Source organism: Ammospiza nelsoni, chromosome Z, assembly GCF_027579445.1.
Source record: "Ammospiza nelsoni isolate bAmmNel1 chromosome Z, bAmmNel1.pri, whole genome shotgun sequence".
Lineage (NCBI taxonomy): Eukaryota > Metazoa > Chordata > Aves > Passeriformes > Passerellidae > Ammospiza > Ammospiza nelsoni.
In genome coordinates, this window is record NC_080669.1 from 3812515 (window position 1) to 3837411 (window position 24897).

The following is a 24897-nucleotide window of genomic DNA, read 5'->3' on the forward strand; positions in this document are numbered from 1 at the left end:
AGCTGGGTGAAAGCTATCAGACTTTGTTCAACAGAAATGTGTGTGGAATTTTATATCCAAGGTTTTTCTCACCATTTTCCCATCATTTTTCTCATCTCAGAGCCATGCTGTTCTGAGCAATGCCGTGATGAAAAACTGAGGCCAGGAACAGAGAATTAACTTCTCAACAAAAGCAGCCCCAAATGCAGATTTTTTTTCCAGAATTTTAAAGAATCTCAGTTTAAGGATCTCACAAATCTTTATGTAATGCAAACTCAAAGAGCTTGGCTGGTTTTTTTTTTTTTTTTATGTGGAACACAGTTTAAAAATGGTAGTATAATAGTAAAACATATAGTAGTTTTTATGATTTCTTCTGACACTCACATTGGAGCGACCTCAGCAGAAATGGCTTCTGCAGCTGCACCTACAAGTTACCCCCTGCCATGATGTGGCAGTTGGGAGTTGTAACAAAAGTTACATGTCCCAAGCGTCTCTGCTTCTCTAAGTTGATCTGTGTATAAATTTAATGCCCCTGTTGAGCTTTCTCTCTTATTATTGGCCACAACACAACTCGGGGGGTGGTAAAAAAGCTGAACTGTCTCCATAATATGGTTCAGAATTTATCCATGTAACTCAGAGCCTGAGCAAGGCCTCCAGAAAAATGCAGAAAGCAATTTCCAACTTTTTGGCCTCCCAGATCACAGTCCAGACATTTTTCCTTCCCTTGGCCTCTCAGGGAAGAAGCTGAGCTTGTGGTGCTCATGTGAGGGTGTGACTTTCCAACACACAAGCAAATAATGCTCTCCAAAGGGAAAGAACTAATAGGTAGCTGCAAAGCTAAATAATTTTAATTCTTCTGGGAGCTGTCAGAAATAAATCACGAGACGTTCATAAGCCGGAGAAAAAACATTGCACTTGACCACATTGTCTTCCTCTACTCCTCTCACCTCTTAAAAAGTGAATGCCAGGGACAGGAAAGGCATAAAGAAAAGGTTGTTCCTCTTGAGTTTTAATTTTAAGCCATGCCAGGGCCTAAACCTACTGATGACTTCATGTCCTCCTCCTCTGCATCATGGATGCTGCTAGCAGTGGATAAAACTGCAGCATTCAATTTATTATCTACTGCAAACTGAAATTACAGTAAATGCAAAGATGCCTTTGCTGCATAATGACAAGAAAACCTCTTTGTATCCCCTTTTTGGTTTAACAGGGAAAGAAGAAGTCTCAATGAGGGACCTCAAGACTGAGAGCTGGATCATGTTTTAGTATGTGACAAACCTGCAAACTGACCATGCAAATACGACTTCAATAAAGGTGTTCATCATCTGTAATAAAAACCAAGCCTTTAAAATAGATGCAATTCTCTAGGGAAAACATTTATTCAACTGCTTTACAGAGTAAGCCAATTAAGGCCAAATATATTACTTGGAAATAGACAGGCTTTCACTGGGTACAAATATGAGCTGGCTTAACAGTATACTGTATACAAAATGTTCTTTGAAAGCATCTAAGAAAGGTAAAGGCTGAGCAATACAAGCTGAAAAACTGCTTCTTTAAGGCAAACAAAAAGTATTTGTTTATTCTTTGTTTCTTAAAAAAGTATTACCAAAATATTTCTTCACAATTACTTCCATATTTCTAAGTAAAGATTTAAGATTGTGTGAGTGTGGATGGAAGATATTTATAGCCACAAAAAAAAAAAATAAAAAAAAAAAAATCAGACACCACTCAAAACTTACATGAGAAACAGTGAACTCATGACATCATGAAAGCTTTAGACTTAAAAGTGTTTAGAAAACTCAGAATAGCAAGTGATACACACATGACCATTTTCCATAATCAAATTACTGACAACTGTAAATACATAGAAACAAATTACATAATTACATATAACAGATGATGTCTGGAAGCACTGGAGTAAATCATGTTATTGAAACTGCTGAGATGATTTCATGTGGGGAGAGCAGTACCTGATCTAAAACCCACTGAAGCAACTTGAAATTGTGTCTGTGGTTCTTCAGCTGGCCACGAATTCAATTACTGTTACATAAAAAGCAGAAAGATGCAGCATAGAAAATGAAAATTCAGAATTATTTAGCAACGACTTCAACTAACAAGGGCATGGATTTGTGCTCTTCTTCAGCAGCTCACTCTTAGGTGCTGTAGACACTACTTGGCATCACTCCTGAGAACTACATACAGACACCAACCCAAGGAGGTGGTAAGTATCCCCTAAACACATGCCCCAAAAACCACATGTAATACAGAAGGTAGTCTCTCAGGACTGAAATCCATATATAATGTACATGTTATGCTGTCAACATGTTTATATTACTAATATAATAGAAACAGCTAAACAAATATCCCCTTTAGAAAGAATACTAACTAACTGTCTCAGCAAATGGCTGGTAAGGTGTCACACCACAGCACATTCCAGTTAAAAAACTGCAATGCTGCCTGTAGCAGTCATAAATACACGTTTGTTTTATGAATCATATGGGAGATCACACATTAGCTAGAAACTGCAATTGCTCACTTCCACTCCTGGCAATCACCTTCACTTCTCAACAAGCAGAGACGGTTTAGAGTTGAAATCACAAATCTTGCGCTGCTGAGCACGGGAACGCAGGGCTTCCACTAGAACCAAACGCGCGTTCCCGGCGTGAGGGCGTCGCTGCTGTCACACGGTCCTGGGCGGCAGCTGCTGCTTGTACATGCCTGCCAGGGCCTTGGCCGCGCTGTAGATCATCTGGCGGCGGGACATGCCCGTGAACACGGCGTGCCAGTCCGTGCGGCTCGCGTTCAGCACGCTCTTCTCCAGCACCTCGCCCACCGTCACCAGCAGCCCCGACCACCTCAGGCTGTAGTCCTGAGGGGTCAGGCTCTTGGCCTGCGTGTGAAAGTTTGACAACTGGTTACTGAAACAGTCTGGATTGGTAGATTTGTGTCTGCTGTTGGATTTAAGCGGATTTTGCAAGAATCATGCTTGTATCAACGGACCTATGTGGAAAATTAAAGGGTGTGAGAAGCAAATTTGTCACAGACATATTTTATGAAAAATATGTTTGCTAGGATTTTTCTCCTGAGAAGCTGAGAGTCCTCAGAGGAAAAGAGAAACAGTAATTATCTGCTGCTGTGAAATGCAACAGGTGCATCTGTGATTGGTCTCATGTGGTTGTTTCTAATTAATGGCCAATCACAGTCAGCTGGCTCAGACTCTCTGGTCAGTCACAAGATTTTATTATTATTCTATTCCTTTCTATTCTTTGCTTGCCTTCTGATGAAATAATTTCTTCCATTCTTTTAGTATAGTTTTAATATATCATTTTCTTTTAACACAATATATATTATAAAATAATAACTCAGCCTTCTGAAACATGGAGTCAAGGTTCTTGTCTCCTTTTAGTATGGTTTTAATATATAATTTTCTTTTAACACAATATATATTATAAAATAATAAATCAGCCTTCTGAAACATGGAGTAAAGTTCTCGTCTCTTCCATCGTCCTGGGGCCCCTGTGAACACCACCACACAAATTTCAGCTATTCAGAAATTGGTGCTACTGAAAAAAGCCCCAAAGTTACTGTTTGCTCACCCAAAACAACATCCTCAGGATCAAACCCCAAACAGTTCTGGTTATAAATTCTTCATGGAAACATTTATTTTAAAAGAATTTTCAGGCCAGAGTTAACTGAAGAATGACTCATATCTGCTGTCAGGCAACATGCAGTGACTGGAGTAATTCCCAGTCTGTGCCCAAAAAAAATAAACCACCTCCAGAAAAACTTCTTTTGGTGGTATTTCAGAACTGCACACTACTGCAGCTCATTCCATTATTTTCACTCAAATGAAACATGGTATTTTCAATATTTAAACATTCTGATTTCAGAATTGTACATCTTTGCCAAAATAGCACATTTGAAATCAGCCTTGTCTTTCAGGTAGGACTCTGTGTTCAGAGGACTTAAGTCCAAGTATTGACATGGAAAATGGGAATGCTTTGTTTTTAGGAATGAATTTTCAGAGAGTAAAGCATGCTGCCTGCTTGGTTAGTGTTTCTTCTTATAGGAGAGTAAAACTTGTGACAGATATTGCAAATATCCAAAGTGACAGATATTGCAGAATGAGACTCTTGACTAAGAAAAGCTTTACTATAAATGTCTAAAGATTAATTCATTAACATGATGCAAAAATATTCTGCAAAAATATTCATAAATAATTAATAAACATGATGCAAAAATATCCTCATTCCATAAATGAAAACATTTAAGTGTAATAACTTCCAGTAAGAACTAACATCAAAACTAAAATGAAACTTCAGTCTTATGTCTCAGCTGTTAATTGGTAAGAAAACTGAAAAACTGAAAATATGTTCTCACCTGCTGAACATATTGCAAAGGCACTGGTGTTGCTTGGGTGAATGCTTCCAGGTGAATTCCATGAATTGGATCCTCAATAATCAGACATCCAATGTCAAACCACCTGCAGTGATGTGCAAATTGTTTTTTTTCTGAGTACTGGTGAAAACCAACATGCTAAAAGTTGCATTATGAACATTTTACAAGTCCTATTACAGCTGCAGTAATAATTTAATAATGAAACTCATCAAACTGTTATGGTATTTTGCAAGTGAAATTTGCATATGTCACTTTTCATCCATCCATCCATCCATCCATCCATCCATCCATCCATCCATCCATCCATCCATCCATCCATCCATCCATCCATCTCTCATAATAGCGCATGTATATGCAAGTAAAACGCATAAAATACACAGAAATATAAATTTCATGAAACTTACAAATCAAAGAAAAAAAAGAGAGCTGGAGGGCTGGGTGTGTGGGCAGACACAATCCCTTGGCCACAGGTATTCTGACAGAGTTTTCATTCAATCTTTCAAAGAACATTTCTCATTAAAATAACCTCCCCTAACAATTTTAAAGAAAATTGTCTATTTATCATTCATGTTCTACATTCAGAAGATTTTTTTGGAAAGTGTAATGCTACAGCAATAATTAAAATTATTTATTCAGGGAAACATTTCTGCCTGTCTGGACCACACAAGCCTCACGGTAAGAGTTTAGTGGAGCCAGACAGGAAGAAGCAGTTCCATCATCTTTTTAGCAGGGAGCAGAGCACTGGGATGCTTTGACTGGCAACTATTAAAGGCTGCTGAGAAAGCCTCATGGCTAAATATAACCTGCTTCCAATTAATAATGAAGTTGCTGGTATTTTCTTGTCTTCTAATGTTTGCATTTTTATCCATGTGATGGGCTTTTATTTATGTTTTGGACAGATACTCTCATTTTGCTATATTTTTCATTTAGTATTTTTAGTGAAATATAAATGAGGAATTTTCTAAAGTAAATAGGAGTAGGAAGAAGTTTTAATTTTTGTTTAGCATTTATTTCCATCTAGTCTGATTTAGACATTTTACTGTCTTTTCAAAGAGGATTAACTATGACACATATTATTACTAGTGTGGGTAGTTACTTGAAACTCCTCTCCTCTGGACATGTAGAAGCATGGTCAACACTGGAAGAAAACTATGTAAGTTTGTATTAAGAAAAACACAGCATTGTCCCTAATGTCTTAGCATTTACTTATAAAGCTGCTTCAAGAACTGCCAGTCAAACAATGTTACAAAATCAAATTGCAAAGCATTTTGAAACAGAATTTTTGTGTCTGTGCAGTGCAAATTAGATGCAATAATACATTCTCAGTGAAAGGAAAACAGAAAATACATTATTTGATAAAATCATTTTGTTCTAAATGCCAAACATCTCCCAATATCTCTTCTGATACAATTTCAGAGAGAGAAGGGAGGATGCACACCCCAATGCACAAACTGTTAGCCAAATTCCCAATTTTACCACTCCTTAATTTTTTCAGCTCACTTCAATGTGTTTTTACATTGTCAATCTACAAAATCTGACAAGGACTTCATTATATTAAGGTCTCAAGAAGCCTGGACAAAAAGCTGAACGGCATCACCAAAACCAAGCCTGCCAAGATACTTCAGACAAATTTTCTGCTTCTTTCTCCTTCTTATTCTCTTTCTCCTTCCCATTCTCCTTATTCTCCTTCTCATTCTCCTTATTCTCTTTGTCCTTCTCACTCTCCTTCTCCTTATTCTCTTTCTCCTTCTCATTCTCTTTATTCTCTTTTTCCTTCTCATTCTCCTTCTTTCTCTTCTCCCTACTCTCTTTCTCCTTCTCATTCTCCTTCTCCTTATTCTCTTCTCCTCCTCATTCTCCTTCTTCCTCATTCTCCTTATTCTCTTTCTCCTCCTTTCTCCTTCTCATTCTCCTTATTCTCATTCTCTTTCTCCTTCTTTCTCCTTCTCCTTATCATTCTCTTTATTCTCCTTAATTCTCCTCTTCTTTCTCCTTATTCTCCTTCTTTCTCCTTCTCTATCTTTCTCCTTCTCCTTCTCCCTCTCCCTCCCAAACTGCCACCAGCTCCTTACAAGGTGTCCCCACAACGTGTCCCCACCCTCCTGGGACAAATGCAAGGCTCTCACTTGTCAGGAAGCAGCTCCTCGATGAAGTTTTCCACTGACACAGCAGGCTGCTTCTCGTGGATGACTCCTGTCCGGCGCAGGCTGTCTATCCTCTCCTGGGCTCCCTGAGTGGCAACACAAGCTGTTAGACAAAACTGAGCCACAGCTTAGTGCTGGGCTTGCAGATCAACCCCAAAAGAACCCCAGAACACACTTTTCTAAATGACTCTATGGGAAAAAAAACCAACAACCCAAACTAAGGAAAGGCCAGGAATCCCAAACAGCAACAAAAACCTATGATAAAGCTAATTAAATTTTTTTAGGTTTTTTTGCATTCCAAGAAAAATACCCAGGGTAGCATGCAAAGAATTCCTAATCTGTGACAACAATTCCTAACCTTTGATGGTTTTAACTCTCACTTAAAGCATCAGTGTATATTTGTGTTACTTTGACATTTCTACCACTTAAAACTTCTTGGGTTTAGGCTGTTTAAGAGCTTTGGACCAGCTTTGTAAGAGCAAGGGAAAGAATCCATTTGTTGTGTTACATATCCAACTAACACACAGGAATTATTCCCCTGAAAACTGTTATCACTCTGAAGTTGGAACAGAAATATACAATACACCGCAGGAGATAAATAAAGGAACACACACATTGTTTTGCTTTATCTTAATATAAAATTGCATCAGATAATACACTGCTATGAGGACAGGCTTTAGTCTGCAAACACTGCCACAACAGTCGGGGGAAAGCCTTCCTTTTTCATGAATTTTTGTTTACATTTAGTTAATAGAGTATGAAACAGCTGTTTTCAGGATTTTCACTCATTGGCCTGAACTGATGAAACAACCTTTGCTAACCCCTCCTCTAGGGCGGCACAGCAGTTTGCAAGGCTGCCCAGGGAATTCTTATTTTTCAAAGAGAACACAGATCTGTTCAGAAATATCAAGTGTTAATCAAATTTTCTTTGATCCACAGAATCAGTGGGGAGAAAAATCAATCTTGGAGACTTTTAATTTCTAACATTTCCAACATGATATGCTGGTAATATATTCAAAAAATGCCTAATATACTTGGAAGCCACAGTAATAGCCCGACGTATGCAAGATGTGATGGCAATCAGTGACAGTACAATGAAACTGACATAAATGGCATCATACACTGACATAGGTACTCTTCACTTGCTGCAAATATGTTTGCAAGAAATCTTGAAAATATTTCAAAGAGAGCTTTAGATCTAATGATCCAAACTGAGGAAAAAAAGACAAAAAACGCCAAACCCCTTAATCCATAAAATAACAAGACCAATGAATCAACAAAAAACCCCATCAAGCCTGGACAAAACAAAACAAAAACCAAACAAAACAAACAAACAAAAAAAAAACCAAACAAAAACCACTTCAATGAACAAACAATAACAAAAAACGAAAACACCAAAAAAATCCCCAAAGAAAATGTTTACCTATCCCAGAAACTGACCTTCACTTTACAGAAAATGAGATAATTTTGGGTGAATTTCTCTTTGCTACTACTACATATCAACTTACCTTTAAGCCTGCAGCATAGCCCACAGGCTGTGGTGCAATGTTGGACTGTGCGGCCTCTCCAGTCACAACAGCCATCCCAAAGACTTCTTGAAAAGCATCCCGAATTGCTGCAACTTTCACCTCTTTATTGGAAGTGACCACTATGTCCAGCTCTCCCCCAGTTCCTGCAAAATAATTTTGTAAAGTGATCTGTAAGAAATGGAATATTTCTCCTTCCCATGGCAGTATAGTTCAAACACAGTTCTACACCTTCTCCAGCTGCTTCTTCTCTTTGCCATGCACTGGACAATAATTCTTCCATGAAGCAGAAGTCACTTAAGTTAGGAACTGAAATTCAGACGAATAACTAAGGGATACAAAGGTGAAAAACAGGCAGCAGGAACTGATCTATTTTCAGGTTCAGCACCCAAAAAAAAAATCATACCACTCATTCAAGATGACAATTCACAGAGCTTTAGGAAAATAACTCAAAGACATCCTTTTCCAAGGATGTTTTGGTGTCCTGTGAAGCATCAAGGAATACTGCAAACCCTCATGAATGGGTTGAAGAACACTGATGCAGGTCATAAAATCCAGTGAGCAGCTGCCAAATTACACAAGATTTAAAAGAAAGGCTCCCATTACTTTTTAGCTGTCCTTGGAATGTGAACTTCAGTATCATTTTATTGCTCTTTTTAGATTTTAAATACCTACGGAACCAAAAAGCTTGTACAGAGTTCTAAACATTTCCTGTAGGGTTGTATCTCCACAAAGAAGCATGAGCTTTCACTAAACTTATTCAGAATGAAACAAAAGAACTCATGAATGAAAAGAAATCTAAAGCTACCACAGAAGACTCAATCACACCTCACATCTGTCTGTCACAGCTGGATCACTTTTATTGTGCAGAAACACACAATAAAACTCATCCCTGCTGTGAGAAGCTTTCTCAAGAACAGATAAATCTTTCCTCAAACATGGAATATGACATCAGAGAGAGCTGCCTAAATAAAATACATCAACCACACAAGCTTACAGAGTTTGCAGTATTTATCCTGATTCAAGAAAAGTTCCTTCACTGATAAGGGTAAACCCAAAGCTTAATTTTAATGAAAAAAACAATTAACTTTTTGGCTCAGCAGACCTCAGTTACAGGAATCATCTTATTTTTATGAATAATCACCAGATAGGCTAGAACCTTTTAGCAATTCCTACTATTTGTGGGGTTTAAGGTAATTTTTTATCATTTTATTTATCAATTGCTTTGCTGAATGTAATTAGGTGTACAGATCACTGAACTTGGAGCAATTGTTTTAAATGCTGTGCAACTATTGGACTAAAAATAATTGAGAGTATCTTTTTTCATTGATTCCTTCTTGATATAAATCAATTTAACATAATTAAACAAGTGCTTAAAATTGACTGCAGGCTTTTACTGAAGTTAGCCTTGCCTGACTGCTCAGGAACAGAAATACTGTTCAACAGCTTTTAATGAAGTTAAAAACTAATCCATAACATATCTAGCAAATTACTACCTAACAGTTTTAAGAATGGCAAATGTGCCTCTGGTTGCAGAATACAGAATATGTTCTTTTGTATTATGGATCATCAAATATCAAAGCCATCTATTTTTTTCATCAGAGATACTACAGAACTGAAAAAAAGACACTACATGGGTTAAAAGAAACCATTTGTGACAAAATCTAGTAAAATGGAAACCTAAAATGTAAGAACTAGATGCACCCTGGTAAATTCAGGGGCAGAACTCTTGTATCAAGTTTAGCTCTGACACCTGAATGTGAAATTTCATCGTACCTTGTGCATTATAAACTGAAATTACAGTTCCTTATCCTTATTTAAGATTCCCTGCTGTCTTTTGTTGTAAAAGTACTGTTGTTGATGCTTATGAGGTGACCATTTCCTGTCTAGATAGAAATTGTCTGTTCCAGGAGTGCAGCTCAGATAACACTTTCACCATGTGCCAATGAAAACAGTTCAGCTCTTTTCAAGAAAGAGATTACAGAAATACTATTTGTTCAGATGAGGGAGAAAAAAAAGAAAATTTCAACCACCTCATCCAGAAGCTTTGGTAATTTCAGGTTTTGGCAATGAGGGACATGAAATTCCTTGGCATTGCAGTAATGGAAGGAGAGCAGAGAGAAGTGGGGCTGTTTTTGTAGAATACATTTCTACAAGGAAGTACAGGCTAAGTTTACAAACCTCTGCTCCTTTTTCACAACCTGAAACTACAAAAATAATGCAGTACATAAATGGCCAAGATACATACAGATACTCCCCCTTCCAGAACTGTAGAGAGTTTAGAGGTAACTACTGACTTAATATACTCAACCTAAATCCTACAAACCAAGCATTTTATTCATATTACTTCCTCCTCCAGATAAAGTTGTTCTGTCAATAAACACTGGGCCAAACTATCCAGGATACCAACAGATCCTGTTTCTAAAAAAAGGACAGTGATGACTGCAATAGAAACCTTAAATACACTTTGTCAAATCAACCTTTACTGTAGCTTTGCCCTGCATCCTGCTACTCTCCTCAAATACCTTTAGAAGGCATTGCTGGCTGTGGCCTCACTAGTTTTATTCCCACTCCCTCCTCCCTAGACAGCTGCTGGGAGATTTTCCCTTAAATGTAAGAGAATTAACTACTACTCAATAATTAAGTCATCTTCCCCTGTCCTCTGCACTAGTACAAAAGTGCAGCAGTAGTTAGCTGGGTCACCTAAAAGGTTCAGCTGAAAAAAAACACCTCAGGAAAACAAAATAATAAAAAAATCATTTTAATGGTTTCTTCTCAGTCTTAGGTGTTTCCTGACCAGCTTTTGTCATAGGCAGAACAAAGTCAGTACTGACACACCTAGGAGGGAGGACTAATAGCCTGCTTATCAGACTATTAGGAGAAAAAAAGCCATGCCAAAAAAAACAAAAACAAGCCACCAGCCTGGACAACTGGTGCCTTTGGCTTGCTTATTTTACTTTCAGGTCACCTACATGTGACATGCAGTGTCCGCCAGTAACATAAGAAATGTGAGTAACGCAAAGATTTTCTTTCCTGTTCATTTTCAATCTGTAACTGAAATGCTTTTACACTTCAAGTGTACAAGTAATGGCTTTTGTAGTAGCTTCTCCAGGATTTACAGGCAATACTTAATGGTTTATCATAAACACTTACTGATATATGGAACCATGCCAGGATCCAGCGTTGTGATCATGGTCTCCACTGAATGCTTGGTTTTATCAAGAACAGACTTCACCATGGGATTCTCAGCTACACCCTAAATTTAAGCAAATATATTTCCATATTATTTTCCTGGGTTGGTTTTTTTTTTTTCTCCTCAAGAAATTCAAAATGTTACATATAATATAATATAACAAAAATATTAAGCTGCTCTGTAACATCTGCTGTGCATTACTCATCACAAACACTGCAGGGTAACACTTATCAGTGTATGGCTTTTCTGTTACTACCTCAGTAATGCAGAAACAGCCCTTGCAAAGCCAGGCAGTGCTTCTCCAGGTAGCATCCTGCCTGCCTAACTAACATAAAGTCATTATACAGATGGATCCTGAACACTGAGACTGCTTCTACCTGTGGAGGATGCCTTTATGTGTTTATCTGCCTAGCACAAAGAGGGTGAAATAATCCATATTTTTATACAAATCCCAAACATTAGGTTATCGCAACAATTATGTGGAAATTAGTCTTGGAACTGCAATGGGACTGCTCAGGCATCTTTGAAGAAACTGAAACAGTCCCATTTGATTCCAGACCATTAATTTGTCAATTTTAGATTGACACAGTTTGCAGTATTACTGAGCTTGAAGGAAATCTGAAAGGAAGGTGTATGATTTCTTAACAACACCAGAGGAAAAAGGGTATATCAAATTACTTCAACAACAGAAATAAAGAAAAGTGTGGCAACTACTGCATGAGCTCCTCAACAGGAAATTCAGGATGCATTTCTGTAAAAATTACCACAACATGTCCCAGATTCTGGCTCACCTTTAAAAAGCACATAGTCTGATGTGAGCTTACTTCATACATCATGAACTTGATGGTTTCAGTATAACTAATGATTCCTCTTTCTTTCACTGAAGAAATTCTCAAGCAGTGGTTACTGAACACACAGAGCACATGGAATGCTTGATACTTCAACCAAAATCTTTTTACTGGAGTCAGTAACATAGACCCGCTCTATAAACAGAAACAGAACACCTTCTGGATCCTAGTGGCAGCACTAAAATGTGGATGAGATTGGCTTTTCAATTAATTTGCAATGGAAAGCTCTGGTACTCCAAGAAGGGCTAAAGAACCATGTTACAAGTAAAACGTTCTCTTCTAGAACACTGCCACCCACTGCAAATATTAGGAGGAATATAAGGACTGAAAGGAAAACAGTGTTACTTAAAGGAAGAAGGAAAATGTGTTTTTTATGATCATGAGAAGACATTTCTCCCTGAAAATGGCAGCACGACACTGTGCTCTCAGTGTACTGATGGAGAGTTAACCTTTCTCTTTAAGGCTGTATCACTGGAGAGATGGAGGGTCCAGTCTGCCATGTCACACACAACTTCTTCTGCCAAGTTTTCAAGCTTAAAAGGGATTGAAAACCAAAATTTTTCAAGGGCACTGGGACAATAATTTTCTTTATTCTTCCCAAGGACAAAATGTGGTGCTGCTCTTTAAGACAGCTCAGTGTTGATGTATAGCCCTCAGAGTTTCTTGCTACAATCTTCATGATGCCACTTGAATGTAGCATCTCTTACAGCTCCATAGAGTTTACAGGCTAATGAAATTCCACTAGCTGATGTTGCTGCTTATTTCCTGTCTGATTAGATGGCATCACAAGGAGAATCTGTTCTGCACTGTGCATTCCATCCCTTCTAGCAGACTAATCTTACAAAATACCTTAGATGCTTCTTTGTGATTGAAAAAATAGGTAGCTTGTCTATCCTTGAAAAAAGACAAAATATAACTTGATTGTTATAGAACAAATATGACTTGCATCCCACAGGAATCCAACTCAGTTAATTAGGAAGTTATAGATGGGATATGCAAAGCATTCAGGTAAGGTAAAACAGACTTCTCTTTTTCTACATACATTCTACATTCTGCATAGTCTTTGTGAAGTAAAAAACACCCTTCAGGACTTAAAGGGCTCTAGAATTTTGTCTGGTTTAAGAACATATCCATATCGAACAGGCTCTATCACAAGTTCGTATCACAGCAATCAAAACTAACCTAGAACACCTGCATTTGTGAGTCCCCTCTCTTCTATACAGAGAAAAGGTAAAAGCATAGTTTCAGCAAACAGCACTATTAAAAACAGCCACCTTGCACATGAGGCTGGAAAAAGAAATTACTTATAGTAGCATGCACTTAAAAGAGTGCAACAAGTCTTCCTATAGTCAGTACAAGTTGGTAATTCCTCACGAAGGCAACAGAAAAACCCCCTACCTTTATAAACCCCCAGATTCCTCCAGCAGGTCCTCCACTCTGGGCAGTAGATACCCTGGGATCTTCATGCTCCTCGGGAAAAGTGATTGCAGAACCAGACCCAGGAGACAAAGATGAAGAGAAAGTTGCCTGTTGAGTAATGGGATCTGCCAAAACACCTGTAAGAGAGAAATATAAAACACAAGGGTTTAATTTGTTATATTGAAGCAATTGTTTAAGAGGAAAATAGCAGGAAGAATAAAACAATTCCAGGCAAATTCATCTCATTTCTTGGAGGCACAAGAACAATTCTGCTTGTCAAAGGCTAGCAGATCTAATGAATGCAATCATATCTGCTAAGAAAATTGAGACTGCTTGCACATTATGTACAAAGTTAAACAATTATTCTTTCTCTTATCACACTAATTTAAAAGCTGTTCTTTTTACTGTATTCAAATTTTCAGAATAAACTCTCAGTAAAGAGAGGGACAAGTGTTAGTCGCTGAACAAAGGCACAGGAATGTTTTCATACAATAGGAAAAGTAAATTTTCTAACACCAAGTGCTGGAAATCAATAGTAGTAGAAAAAGGACGGAAGCTTTATGTATTTTGAAAACAAAAGAAACTAAAACAGTAGAAAAATAAAGTCAGAGCCTTTGCCCCATTACTCAAGCTTATTTTAACGGATTTTCCAACACTAGCCTTAACTGAGAGTTATTTTTATTTTATGCTGCACAACTGATAGCTGTTTTTGAACATCCTCCTAATACAGACTACTTAAAAGAGATATCACCAGTAATAATAAAAGCTTGGCCCAACTGCAGCTGAGGAGAGAAGTTTCCACTCCACAAGCTGAAAATGACATCAGTTCAGCAACCACAGCAACTGCCTGCATGGAAGGCATGTATTATTATGTATTTTTAGCTATCCCAATGCAATTTTGTGGCTGCAAACAAAAAAAAAAATGCAGAAGCTGGTGTCATGTGACAGCTTGTCAAGAGACAGATTTTCAGAACAAAACCCTGAAAATTATGAGTTTATTGTCATTCTGGGGAAACAGGTGGGACAAAATGGTCTTCAAGGCCTTTTCCACCCAAACCATTCTGGGATTCTACCAGTATTAAAACACAAGTGATTATTCAGGTTTACTACTATCCCCTGTAAATCTGTTTTAACTCCCTTCTATGCTGCTCATCTAACTATGGTCTATAATGGAAGGTATTATTTCCCTAGCCTTGCATCCTTAAAAAATACAAGTGCATCCACATCACTTCCTACAATAGCTTCAAGAATAAAAAAAAAGTTGAGGGTGGCTCTCTGAGCTGAAGAAAAGCTGGCCTTTGGTGTGCAAGGTAACAAAAATAAAAGTCCTCAAACAAAAGATTTTCCTGTGAACCTGAATGCTACCATAACTTAAAGCAGACTCTGTCCTGGACCATGACTGTATTTTAAAAGCGATTATGCCTTCTTTTGAGTAGAGCTAATTAATTAAGAGTATTATCCCTTCTAAGTACAACTAATTAATTAAGTATACCCAAAAGAATAATAAGCAACCAAGGAGATCCTCAGCAATAAACAGTTACCTGTGACTGGAGGTGCAGAGAATGAAGGCATCAGCGGGCTCTGAGGTGCTCGGCCAGCGTGACCTCTGGTGATATCATAGGTGGAAGAAATGGAAAACCCTGAAATGGGGGGACCAGTGGGAGGTGCAGCAAGGCCAGGGCCAGCAGCAGAGCTCAGAGGAGGAGGAGGAGGAGCAGCAGAGAACTGGGACACGGGGGTGCTGAAGGCTGCAGGGGCAGCAGGGGGTGGGACAGGGCTCTGGGGCGGCGCAATTGTAGAAACGGCGGCAGAAGGCACAAGTGGAAGAGAGGCCGAGGTCATCATGGGCGGAGGAGCTGGGGACACTCCAGCTGGCAAGGGGGGTGAGTAGGCAGGAGAAGATGGCATGCTTGGTGTGGCAAGGGGGCTGGAAAAAGCTACAAAAAATACGGGGGGGGGGGGGGGGGGGGGGAAGAGAGAAAAAAATTTAGAAGCCTTAATCTCAGCGATTCAGTTATATATTTTGTTCAGACACTTCAGTTATATATTTTGTTCAGTTATATATATTGTTCAGACACTTCACAAATAATTTTTAACCTGTCACGTTTTTTTTTTCATTTGAAGTGAATTTGAAACTTCTGCCTGAGTTTTCACACAGCTCCAATGGCATTTAATCCCTGGTGACAGCATCTTGTAGGACACATCTCTTCCTGCATGACCCTACTGGTCATTAGCTTAAAAAGACAAGTCAGCATTTGACTACTGAATTCACAGCAGCTGAAACCTGCCTCAGAAATTTCAAGCTAGCTCTGTTATTCCTGAGGGACTGCTGCATCAGCTGAGGATGCAGGAAGTGCTCCTCCTCAGGAATAAAACACACACTCCTAATATCAGATTTAGAGGTGTGGCACCGGAAAATGGACTGAACCTCAGGCAGCTCTCTCTTCTCTGGCACTCATCTCCCTGATCCCTATTTCCCTGTTTCAGCTGATCCTTGGATAAGCCAATTTTCCTGTCTACAGCCAATCATGACAGGAAATGAGATCAGAAAAACAGAAATTGCCTTTTTTGATGGCAGCAACATGCTGAATCAGCTTAAGCATCACAGTCAAATGATGTACAATTCACACTAATGCCATGGTCTCAAAACTTGGTCACACACACACATCAGTAAAAAAAGAAAAAAAAAAAAAAAAGAGCATCCATTCCCCCACGTAAAATCTACTTCTATATTGTTTACATGTACCACTGTTCAGTATGTCATATATATTACAAAACATTCACAACAAAAATTTCAAAATTATGAGATAAAGACAAATGAAAAAAAATTGTCAAGAGTACAAAATATTTTCTCTTTGCACTGGAAATGGTTTTGATAATATACTATCAATATAATAATATAGTTCTTTAACAACGGTTAACATAGTATATAACACAATCATTGACAGTAACTTTCTAGGTTGAGCAGTGCAACTGAAGAACCTCAGCAATTTTTACAGCTTGGTTTAACACGTAATGGTGTGCAGGAATTTAAAGGTCTGGTTCTACATTCAGACTATTCTGATGCTTGGGTTTAAGGGCTGAAAAAAATACCTTACAGAGATGGAATTGCTTTGTTGGCTGTGTTTGCTGTACCATGCTATTCATTTCCCACTTACACCCATAAACCATGCATTTCCTTGGAATTTAGCTGGCAAACTTTCATCTTCCCCTTGCAAGATGAACATGCTGCATTTTTGTATTTTAATTTTATTTTTAATTTTATAAATTTTTAAAAAATTTTCATTTTATTTTGAGTGTGTTCAAATCCCACACAAACAGTTTGGAAGATGTTCACACAGGTCAGGAAATTATCTTTGCAGGCTGATGTCTACAGATCTGACAGTTTTTATGCAACACTTGCATTGGTTTTGGCTGCAGGAATGAATAATGATGAAGTTATTTCCAACTATCAGTTTTGGAAATAGTTTCTCAGAAACATGACATTCTTATAAAAGTACTTCCTGCATCACTCCTAGTTGAAATGTCACCTTTACCTGGATGGGACAAGTTATGAGTGCATTTTTTTTTTTTATAACATCAACCAGGCAGTAGTTGAAAATATCAACTAGTCTCAGCAAATCTGAGACTTTTTGTTAAAAAAAGTTAATGTCCACATTAATTTCAACAACTCTTTTAACAGACCTTGCCACTGGTGGCCAGCAAACCTCTGCCCCATAAAAAAAAAAAATTAGATCTTTCATGGTTTCTCCCTGTGTAAGTAGAAAATACTGCCAAAGACGTACTATTTAAAGACCATTTCTATAAAATTAACTTTATTGATGACATCCTGTACCACAATTCATGCACTTCTGGCTCTGGTTTCTTTGCCTGTGTATGAATGAGGCAGTGAACACATTTCATGTGTGCTAACATCTCTGCAAGCCTACTCCAGAATCCATTTTCATCCTAGCTAAAGCAACTGCACCATCATAGGTTACATTTCCACAGTTTTAATTTTAGAAAATTGCTTTTGTTATACAACTAATTTAGTGCTATAGGCTGAGATCTTGTGAGAATATTCCTCCTTTAGCATCTGACAAAACATACCGCACAAGTCTGATTTAACAAAGTTACATCTGCCAAAAAGTTCAGTATGTGGTATTCAAATGTGGTGTTCAGAATCTTGAGAAAAATCAGAGAAATCACTCTGATTACCCCTCACAAGTGAGACCTTAAAGCACTTTCCAGTACCTAAAGGGGCTGCAAGAGAGCTGGAGGGACTTTGTGCAAAGAGGTGGAGTGACAGGACAGGGGGAATGGTGTTAAACTGGATTATTTAGGGCAGTTATTAACAAGAATTGTTCCCTGGCAGGGTGGGCAGGGGCTGGGATGGAATTCCCAGAGCAGCTGGGGCTGCCCCTGCACCCCTGGCAGTGCCCGAGGCCAGGCTGGACACTGGGACAGTGGGAGGTGTCCCTGCCATGGCACAGGTGGGACAAAATGGTCTTCAAGGCCTTTTCCACCCAAACCATTCTAGGATTCTACCAGCATTAAAACACAAGTGATTATTCAGGTTTACCACTATCCCCTGTATATCTGTTTTAACTCCCTTCTATGCTGCTCATCTAACTACGGTCTATAATAAAAGGTATTATTTCCCTAGCCTTTCATCCTTAAAAACCACAAGTGCATCCACATCACTTCCTACAAGACTTTCAAGAACATAAAAAAAAAAAAAAAAAAAAAAAAAGCTAAAATTATTCAATTATTCTGTGCGATACCAGACGCATTACAGATAAGGAGCCCACTTCCGCGATTAAGAAACAATTTAAATGCTTCCAATTATCCTGGAGAAGAGAACTGCAATTATGCTGGTTGCAGCTGGTTCTGTAGTGCTTCAAAAGCCCGAGTAAAGGTTTATTATTTATTATCATCACCTAAAGTGACAGGCGCGGCAGCAGCGTCCCCGGCTGCGCTCGGAGGGGGCGTGCCAGGCGGGGTCGTCTCTATGCCACTCTCCTCCATCATCTTCCTTCAGCCACAAAAAGCTGTGAGGGGAAACAAACCACATAAAGAGTCTTCAGAAACAAGGGAAAAAGATTTTCAGTTCGAACACAAAGGCCACAACGCAGTTATTTACATTGCTGGACAGAGCAGGTCGTTCAAATACCAACTCTAGCGGAAAAAAAAAGAAAAACACTGACTTATCTCAAGTACAAAATTATCCAGTTTGTCCCCCTTCTCCTGTATCTTCCCTTTATTTTTAGCACTTTGATTATACCTCAAACTCCCAGACTCTTTCTAAAATTCTTACTGTGCCTGTCCAGCTACTGCTTCCAAAATATACTGGTGGTACTTGGAAGAATAACCATACAGAAATAATTACACATCATAAACCCCATACCCCATTGCAAGAAAAAACTTAACTACAGGGAACAATTCTGCAGCATTGTTGAGCTGTAATAATGCAAACCACAACCTGTTACTTCCAGCATGATTAAAATTACACTGACACCAAGTTTTCCAGTATAGCCAATTCCTGTAAAATCCATATACCACACTTCTCTGTTGATGTTAACAGAAGCAGAAGTAATTGAAGGCTTTGGTTTTTATTTAGAAGGCCAGAAGAATCTTTTGACATATCTGAATAAACCTTTAAGATGTACTACTTCTAAAAAAATTAACTTAAGAGTATTAATGTAAAAGGTCTTAGAAAAGTGGAAAAATTAGGATTTTCATGAACACCAGGAGACTTTCCATGCTTCATTGCAGCAGCAGCTTACAAAAAGTCCTGCTTCTTCACAAGCCTGGTAAATTACCTGTACCACTCCTTGAGGCAGCAGTCCTTAAGGAACTTTCACTGAAATGAAAGTAATTATCTATATAAAAAACAGATAGGCTCAAGACATTTTCCACCACATCCATTATATCAGTGGCTACTGAAGACTGCCAGCTTATTCCCTTTCAGAATTCAAAGGCGTACATAGTATGTTGAATAAAAATTCTCACATATATATAAAAAAGAGCTCCACTTACAAAGGCACAGGGGCTTTCCTCTGTTTAAAAAACAAAAGTAAAAATTTCTCATTCTCTCATCGTTTTTTCAAAGGTACATACAACTCTCAGTTTAATGTGAAGGAAAAATTACTATTATTACCAAACTGAAAAATCCAGAGAGCAGGACATCAATGTCAGTCTTGACAAGTGGAGGAGGAGTTCTCAAAAGAAATGAGAGCATCAAAATCACACAGCAGAAGCCACAGACCCTCTGCCAAATTAGTATGATCTGCATTAAGTGATTCAGGATTAAATGCTTCAGTCGAGCCATGGAAAGCAAGTCAACGTGGCTTATGTGCAGCACTCTTCAACAAATTCTTATGACAGATGGATTTTGGGCTCTGAGCATCTCTAATTCACTTACAGGCTTCTCCTCAGATGGGATGAAAGGGTCAGTAGCTGCCTGGTGGGGAACAGACTGTCCTTGCAAAGTACATCCCATCATCCCATAAAAAAGAAATGCACACGCTTCCATTTAACTTTACTAAGGGCAGGAACTTGCAATTTATGATTTTTGTCTTTTAATCAGTTTACATTCCTCTGCACAGAGGTATTTCTTAAGTTATTCTTCCAGTTATACACTGCAAAGGATGAAAGAATTTTCCACTGTGCAATTAAAATAATCACTGACCAAAACCTAGAAACATTTTTTTGAGGCTCTTCCAATCTGCTGCTTGATTTCACCCAATTCCATGATTAAAAGCTGGTGAGAGGTGCTTACTACTTAAAATAAATTCTGTGGCCATGCAGAATTACTGGTAAAGTTCCACAGAGCAACTTTCCAAAAACTCTGTGCAAGGATTTTTCAAATTTTCAGAAATCTATTACAGTGGTGGTGATGGGGGGTGGGAGAAGGAGCAACTCCCCAAAAAGCCACCTGACGTCCAGAAAAATCAGGAATTAGTAGAAATATAAATAACTCTGTAGCTGTTTTTTGCTATTAACTTCACAATAGGAAAGATTAAGGACAGAAATAATAATTCCAAATGTGCAAAAAATCATGTCAGCTGCTGAAATACGATAAAAAATCCCATATGGATCTGACTTCAACCATGTCTTGACTAATGTGGAGCCTGCACAAACAGGCAGTGATTTTTTTTTTCTGTACAGTGATTTTTCAACAGGATCCACCTGTGGTTTGCAGGTACTGCATTATGAAAAAAGTAAATAATTTAAAGGAAAAAAAAAAAAAGGGCAAAGACCAGACACAGGAATAGGCAAAAGGAAAGCAGAAAGCACAAAGGGTAACTTAAACCTAATAGCTCACAATGTTGAAACAACCCAGCACCACAGATTATTGAAATGATCCTACAGGATATTCATGAACATAACTGGCACACCCAAACCCAGCAGTGTGAGAGGAATGGGTGGAAGGAGAAAACCATGGGGAAAAGGACCCAAGAAATCCATTAGCAGTGTTCAGTCCTCAACGAAAATCCCAGAGGGGGATTCCCAACTTCCCTCATGGGAGATGCAGGGAAAAAGTTTCCCCGCAGGACGAGCCCGCAATTATTTCCTTAAGGACTGTCTTTTCAGTGACTTGACAAAAAACCCCAAATCTATAATAATAACTCCACGTAATCCAAGCCACAAACACACAATTTGCAACAGGGAGCACCTGGAAACTCAGCCCAACTTCTCAAGGAACTGACTTTTGTGCCTTCTTGCAAACTGGAACATTTTGGTTTACTAAACTGAAGAGGCAAAGGAGAAACCCAGAGGCGGGGAAAGTGAAGCACATGGAATTTAGGTGAAAACAATTTCAGTACTGCCATCTAGTGATCCGTGACCAGAAACTGCAAATTCGATAACGCCACGTCTTCCTAGAAGGAAATCCTGGTTTGTTTTTATATGGAAATGAAAAAGTGGGGATATGGTGATGAGAAATACAGGAAAAATGTATTTACAGTGATCAGTCATCCTTAAAACAAACCCTTTAGGAAGTAGAAGCATGAATTCTGTTTGACCAATTATTTTTAAAAAAAAAACCTTTTTCAGTACAATGAAGACACTGTAAGGATGATGCTAAATCCTCATATTACACAAAGGAATTACAGTACACCCACAAAATCCGTCTCTAGAACCATTTCTACTGATTCTCACCAGCTGAACCTCATCCATTAATCTAAAACAAAATCTCAGCCATTAACCTAGTTCTCAAACTAGGTAATTAGGCTGTGTATACTGAACACAAAACCAGACTACAACTCGGACTGAAGTTTTTAACAGGGCTTGTGCTAAAAGCAGGAAGTAAATAATTTGATTTAGAGACTAGAATGGCAAGTTATTAATCTTCTCACTTTATTTTAATAGAAAGTAATTGCATTTGTGCTAATATTTTGCAATCATCCTAACGACTTAACCACACTTCAAAAGCATTCTTCACTTTATTACTCTAAAATACAGACATTCACAGCTAATGGTAAGATTACCTACAAATGGGAGATTAGCAAATTTCATGTGGATAAAAACACATCATCTAGAATCAGCTACACTTCAGAGTTTATAATGAGGTGTATTTTCAGTCATCTTTAATTGATCTCTTCTTCTGTTTCAGTAAGTGCTCCTGCTAGTAAAAAAAGCAAAAATCCCAAACAAAAAACCAAAACAAAACAAAAACCAAACCCCCTCAAAACCCACAAAAATAAACCACAATATATTTAGGCACGCTAAGAGAGGAAACTGCTCTCTAAATAGAGCCTAAAATGAAACATAACCACTAAGCTGGAACACTAAATTGAAATGTCGCTAAACGTTTTGACTTTAATCATACTAGGCATAACTTTTAATTAAGTTTTCACATGCTGCAGGCACTGCTTGTCGCTAAGCACACGCTGACAACTGTGCAGAATGAGGTGCAGCTAACACCAAACAAATGGCAACACTCTTCAAAAAATGAAACCAAACCAGAACTGGACCCTGAGTACATTTAAAACTTTCATCTGAAAAGTTCCTCGTGGTTGGTTTTTGTTTTTTGTGGTTTTTTTTTTTTTTTTTTTTTTTTTTCTCTCACTTTAGAAAGGGAGAGCACTAAGGAGATCACTTTTCTCTGTGCAAAGACAGTGCACAAAGAGGCCATCAGTTTAATCACCTCGTGTGAACGACTTGTTCCAAAGTCCAAAGTCTTAAAGAGAAGTAATCATGAGAGGGGATAAACAACACAAGAAAAACCCCCAACAGACCAAGCCCCCAAAACTCTCCTGTACCTGACTTGTGAGAGTTTGGGCTCTTTACTGATGTCACACCTCGAACAACGCACCTGGGTGTGAGGCGATCCCTTGACTGGAAACTGAGGTGGCAAATATCTTTTCACGATTAAGGCCTTAGAGGAGGAAACTGAAGCTAAGTCAACTTTCCTCCCAATTCACAGGGAAGCTGATTGCACCAGGTAAACAGTACTGTGCACTTATTATTTTGGGGCTCTGTTCAAGTTGTGCTTCTTCCAAGTTAACATGGGCGCTTCAAAGATGTGACATAAGCTAGAAAATCCACAAATGAAATAACTGTGCAATGTGCTAGTTTACATGTTTCGTGGTATAGCTTAATGCAGAATCTGATGTATTGAACTATCAGTAAAGAGTGAAAAACATTCACACTAAAAGAGAGTAGGTTTAGGTCAGGTATTAGGAAGAAATCCTTGACTGTGAGGGTGGTGAGGCCCCAGCACAGGGTGCCCAGAGAAGCTGAGGCTTCCACTGGATCCCTGGCAGTGTCCGAGGCCAGGCTGGACAGGGCTTGGAGTAACCTGGGATAGTGGAAAGTGTCCCTGCCCATGGCAGGGGATGGAACAAAATTATCTTCAAGGCCCTTTCCAACCCAAACCATTCTGTGATTCCATATTCACCACATAAATTATGTTAACTGCAGCACCCGCATAACTTTTTCACCTTAAAAGAAACCCCAAAGAAGCCTTTTCACCACTGTGCATGAGAACTAACACGCACCAGGACAGCTGGAAACCTCAGGCATGACAGCAAGGGCTGTTGGCCTTCCCCTGTCACTAGTGCTGGCATAGTCCACAGACACATAAACCCAGCAAGCTCCATTTTTCCAAAGGCTGCCTGACCTCATCAGACTCATTAGAATGTCAGTTATTTCACGTTTTCACGCCACTGCCAATCCTCAGGATTTGCAGCAAACTACACCCCCCTGCCTCCTCCCTTTGCTGTCAAATATTTCAGTGTCACAAAACCCTCTCAAAACCTCACACACCAGCGATGGCTGCAGCAGAGCCAGGTCTTGAACTGCACAGCACCGTGAAATAACAGCACCAAAGAAACAGCCAGACCCAGCCCATTCCAACAGCCCGCTCCCATCATTTTTCCAGAGTATGGATATCACAGGGCATGATGCAACAGCTCCAGCACTTTCAGAGCTATTCTCCCAAAAGAAATAATGCGGGGGGGTTTTTTGCGATAATAAAACGAAATAAATCATACAAAGAGCAAATTATGCCTCCAGACACACCACAATGAAGCAGTAAGGCTCCTGAAGCACCACTTCCCTCCGGCATTAACAAAAGTGAGGATGAACCCGCAGGCGTTTTACCAGGACCAGCATTCCCATTCCCCGCTGCGGGGCTGGAATTCGGTGCCCCGAGGCTCCGAAAAACCCGGCACCCACACTCTCCACGCAGGAGGAAACCCGGCCTGAGGCAGGAGCAGGACGGCACTGGCGACCCAAGGAATCCCCGGGATAAATCGCACCGGGAATTCTGCGCAGTGCTGCTCCCCGACCCTCACCTCACAGCGAGCCTCAGCGCTGGCAGCTCTCGGAGCGCAGGAGCCGCCGCAGCCCTGCAAGGACGCGCCGGGTCAAAACACGAGGAGCGAACCCCGCACCTCCCGCAGCCGCTCCGGGCCCCGGCACCGCCCGGCCCAGCCCTCCGGCCGCTCCTCCCCACCGCCGGGAACCACGGGTCCACAACGCGGCGCCTGCTCCCGCCGCCAAAAGTGCCCTCACCGAGACAGATCGCCCCCGTCCCGTGTTGTCTCTTCCCGGCCTTTCCCGTCTCAGAGATACACGGTAGGAGGCCGCAGCCGGCGCCGCCTTGGACTTCAACTCCCAGCATTCTGCGCGCCGCCGGCCCCGCGCCATGCCACGTCTCTCACGGCCGGGTCCAACGGCCCCTCGCGGGGGGGTCGCACCCCCGTCTTGCGCCCTCAGCTTGGTTCGCTCCGCACGCATATAAAAACGGCGGGGCGGGCGGGATCTCGGTAGCGCCACGTTGGCGGCGTGAGGGAGCGGGTGTGGGCGGAATGCGCGTCTGAATTACGTAGTGCCCTTAGATCTTAGCCTTACAAGGACAGCCTTAAGACGTAATCGGGCATCCTGTGTAGATCACTAATTGT

General features: G+C 39.7%; 1 protein-coding gene across 2 annotated transcripts; it reads right to left on the bottom strand.

Annotated features, from left to right (window-relative positions):
* Positions 1-1042: 1042 nt before the first annotated feature.
* On the bottom strand, positions 1043-24589 carry PRRC1 (proline rich coiled-coil 1). Of its 2 annotated transcripts, none has more exons than XM_059492071.1 (9): positions 24509-24589; positions 18427-18537; positions 15049-15444; positions 13487-13644; positions 11201-11303; positions 8030-8193; positions 6504-6607; positions 4360-4462; positions 1043-2869 (listed from the first exon to the last, which is right to left on the bottom strand). In XM_059492071.1, the coding sequence occupies exons 2-9, from the start codon at positions 18515-18517 to the stop codon at positions 2660-2662; spliced, it is 1329 nt and encodes a 442-aa protein (XP_059348054.1). In that variant the 5' UTR covers positions 18518-18537; positions 24509-24589; the 3' UTR covers positions 1043-2659. The 2 variants fall into 2 exon arrangements, with proteins under 2 accessions (XP_059348054.1, XP_059348053.1); XM_059492070.1 differs by lacking the exon at positions 24509-24589 and adding an exon at positions 24289-24405.
* Between the last annotated feature and the right edge of the window lie 308 nt (positions 24590-24897).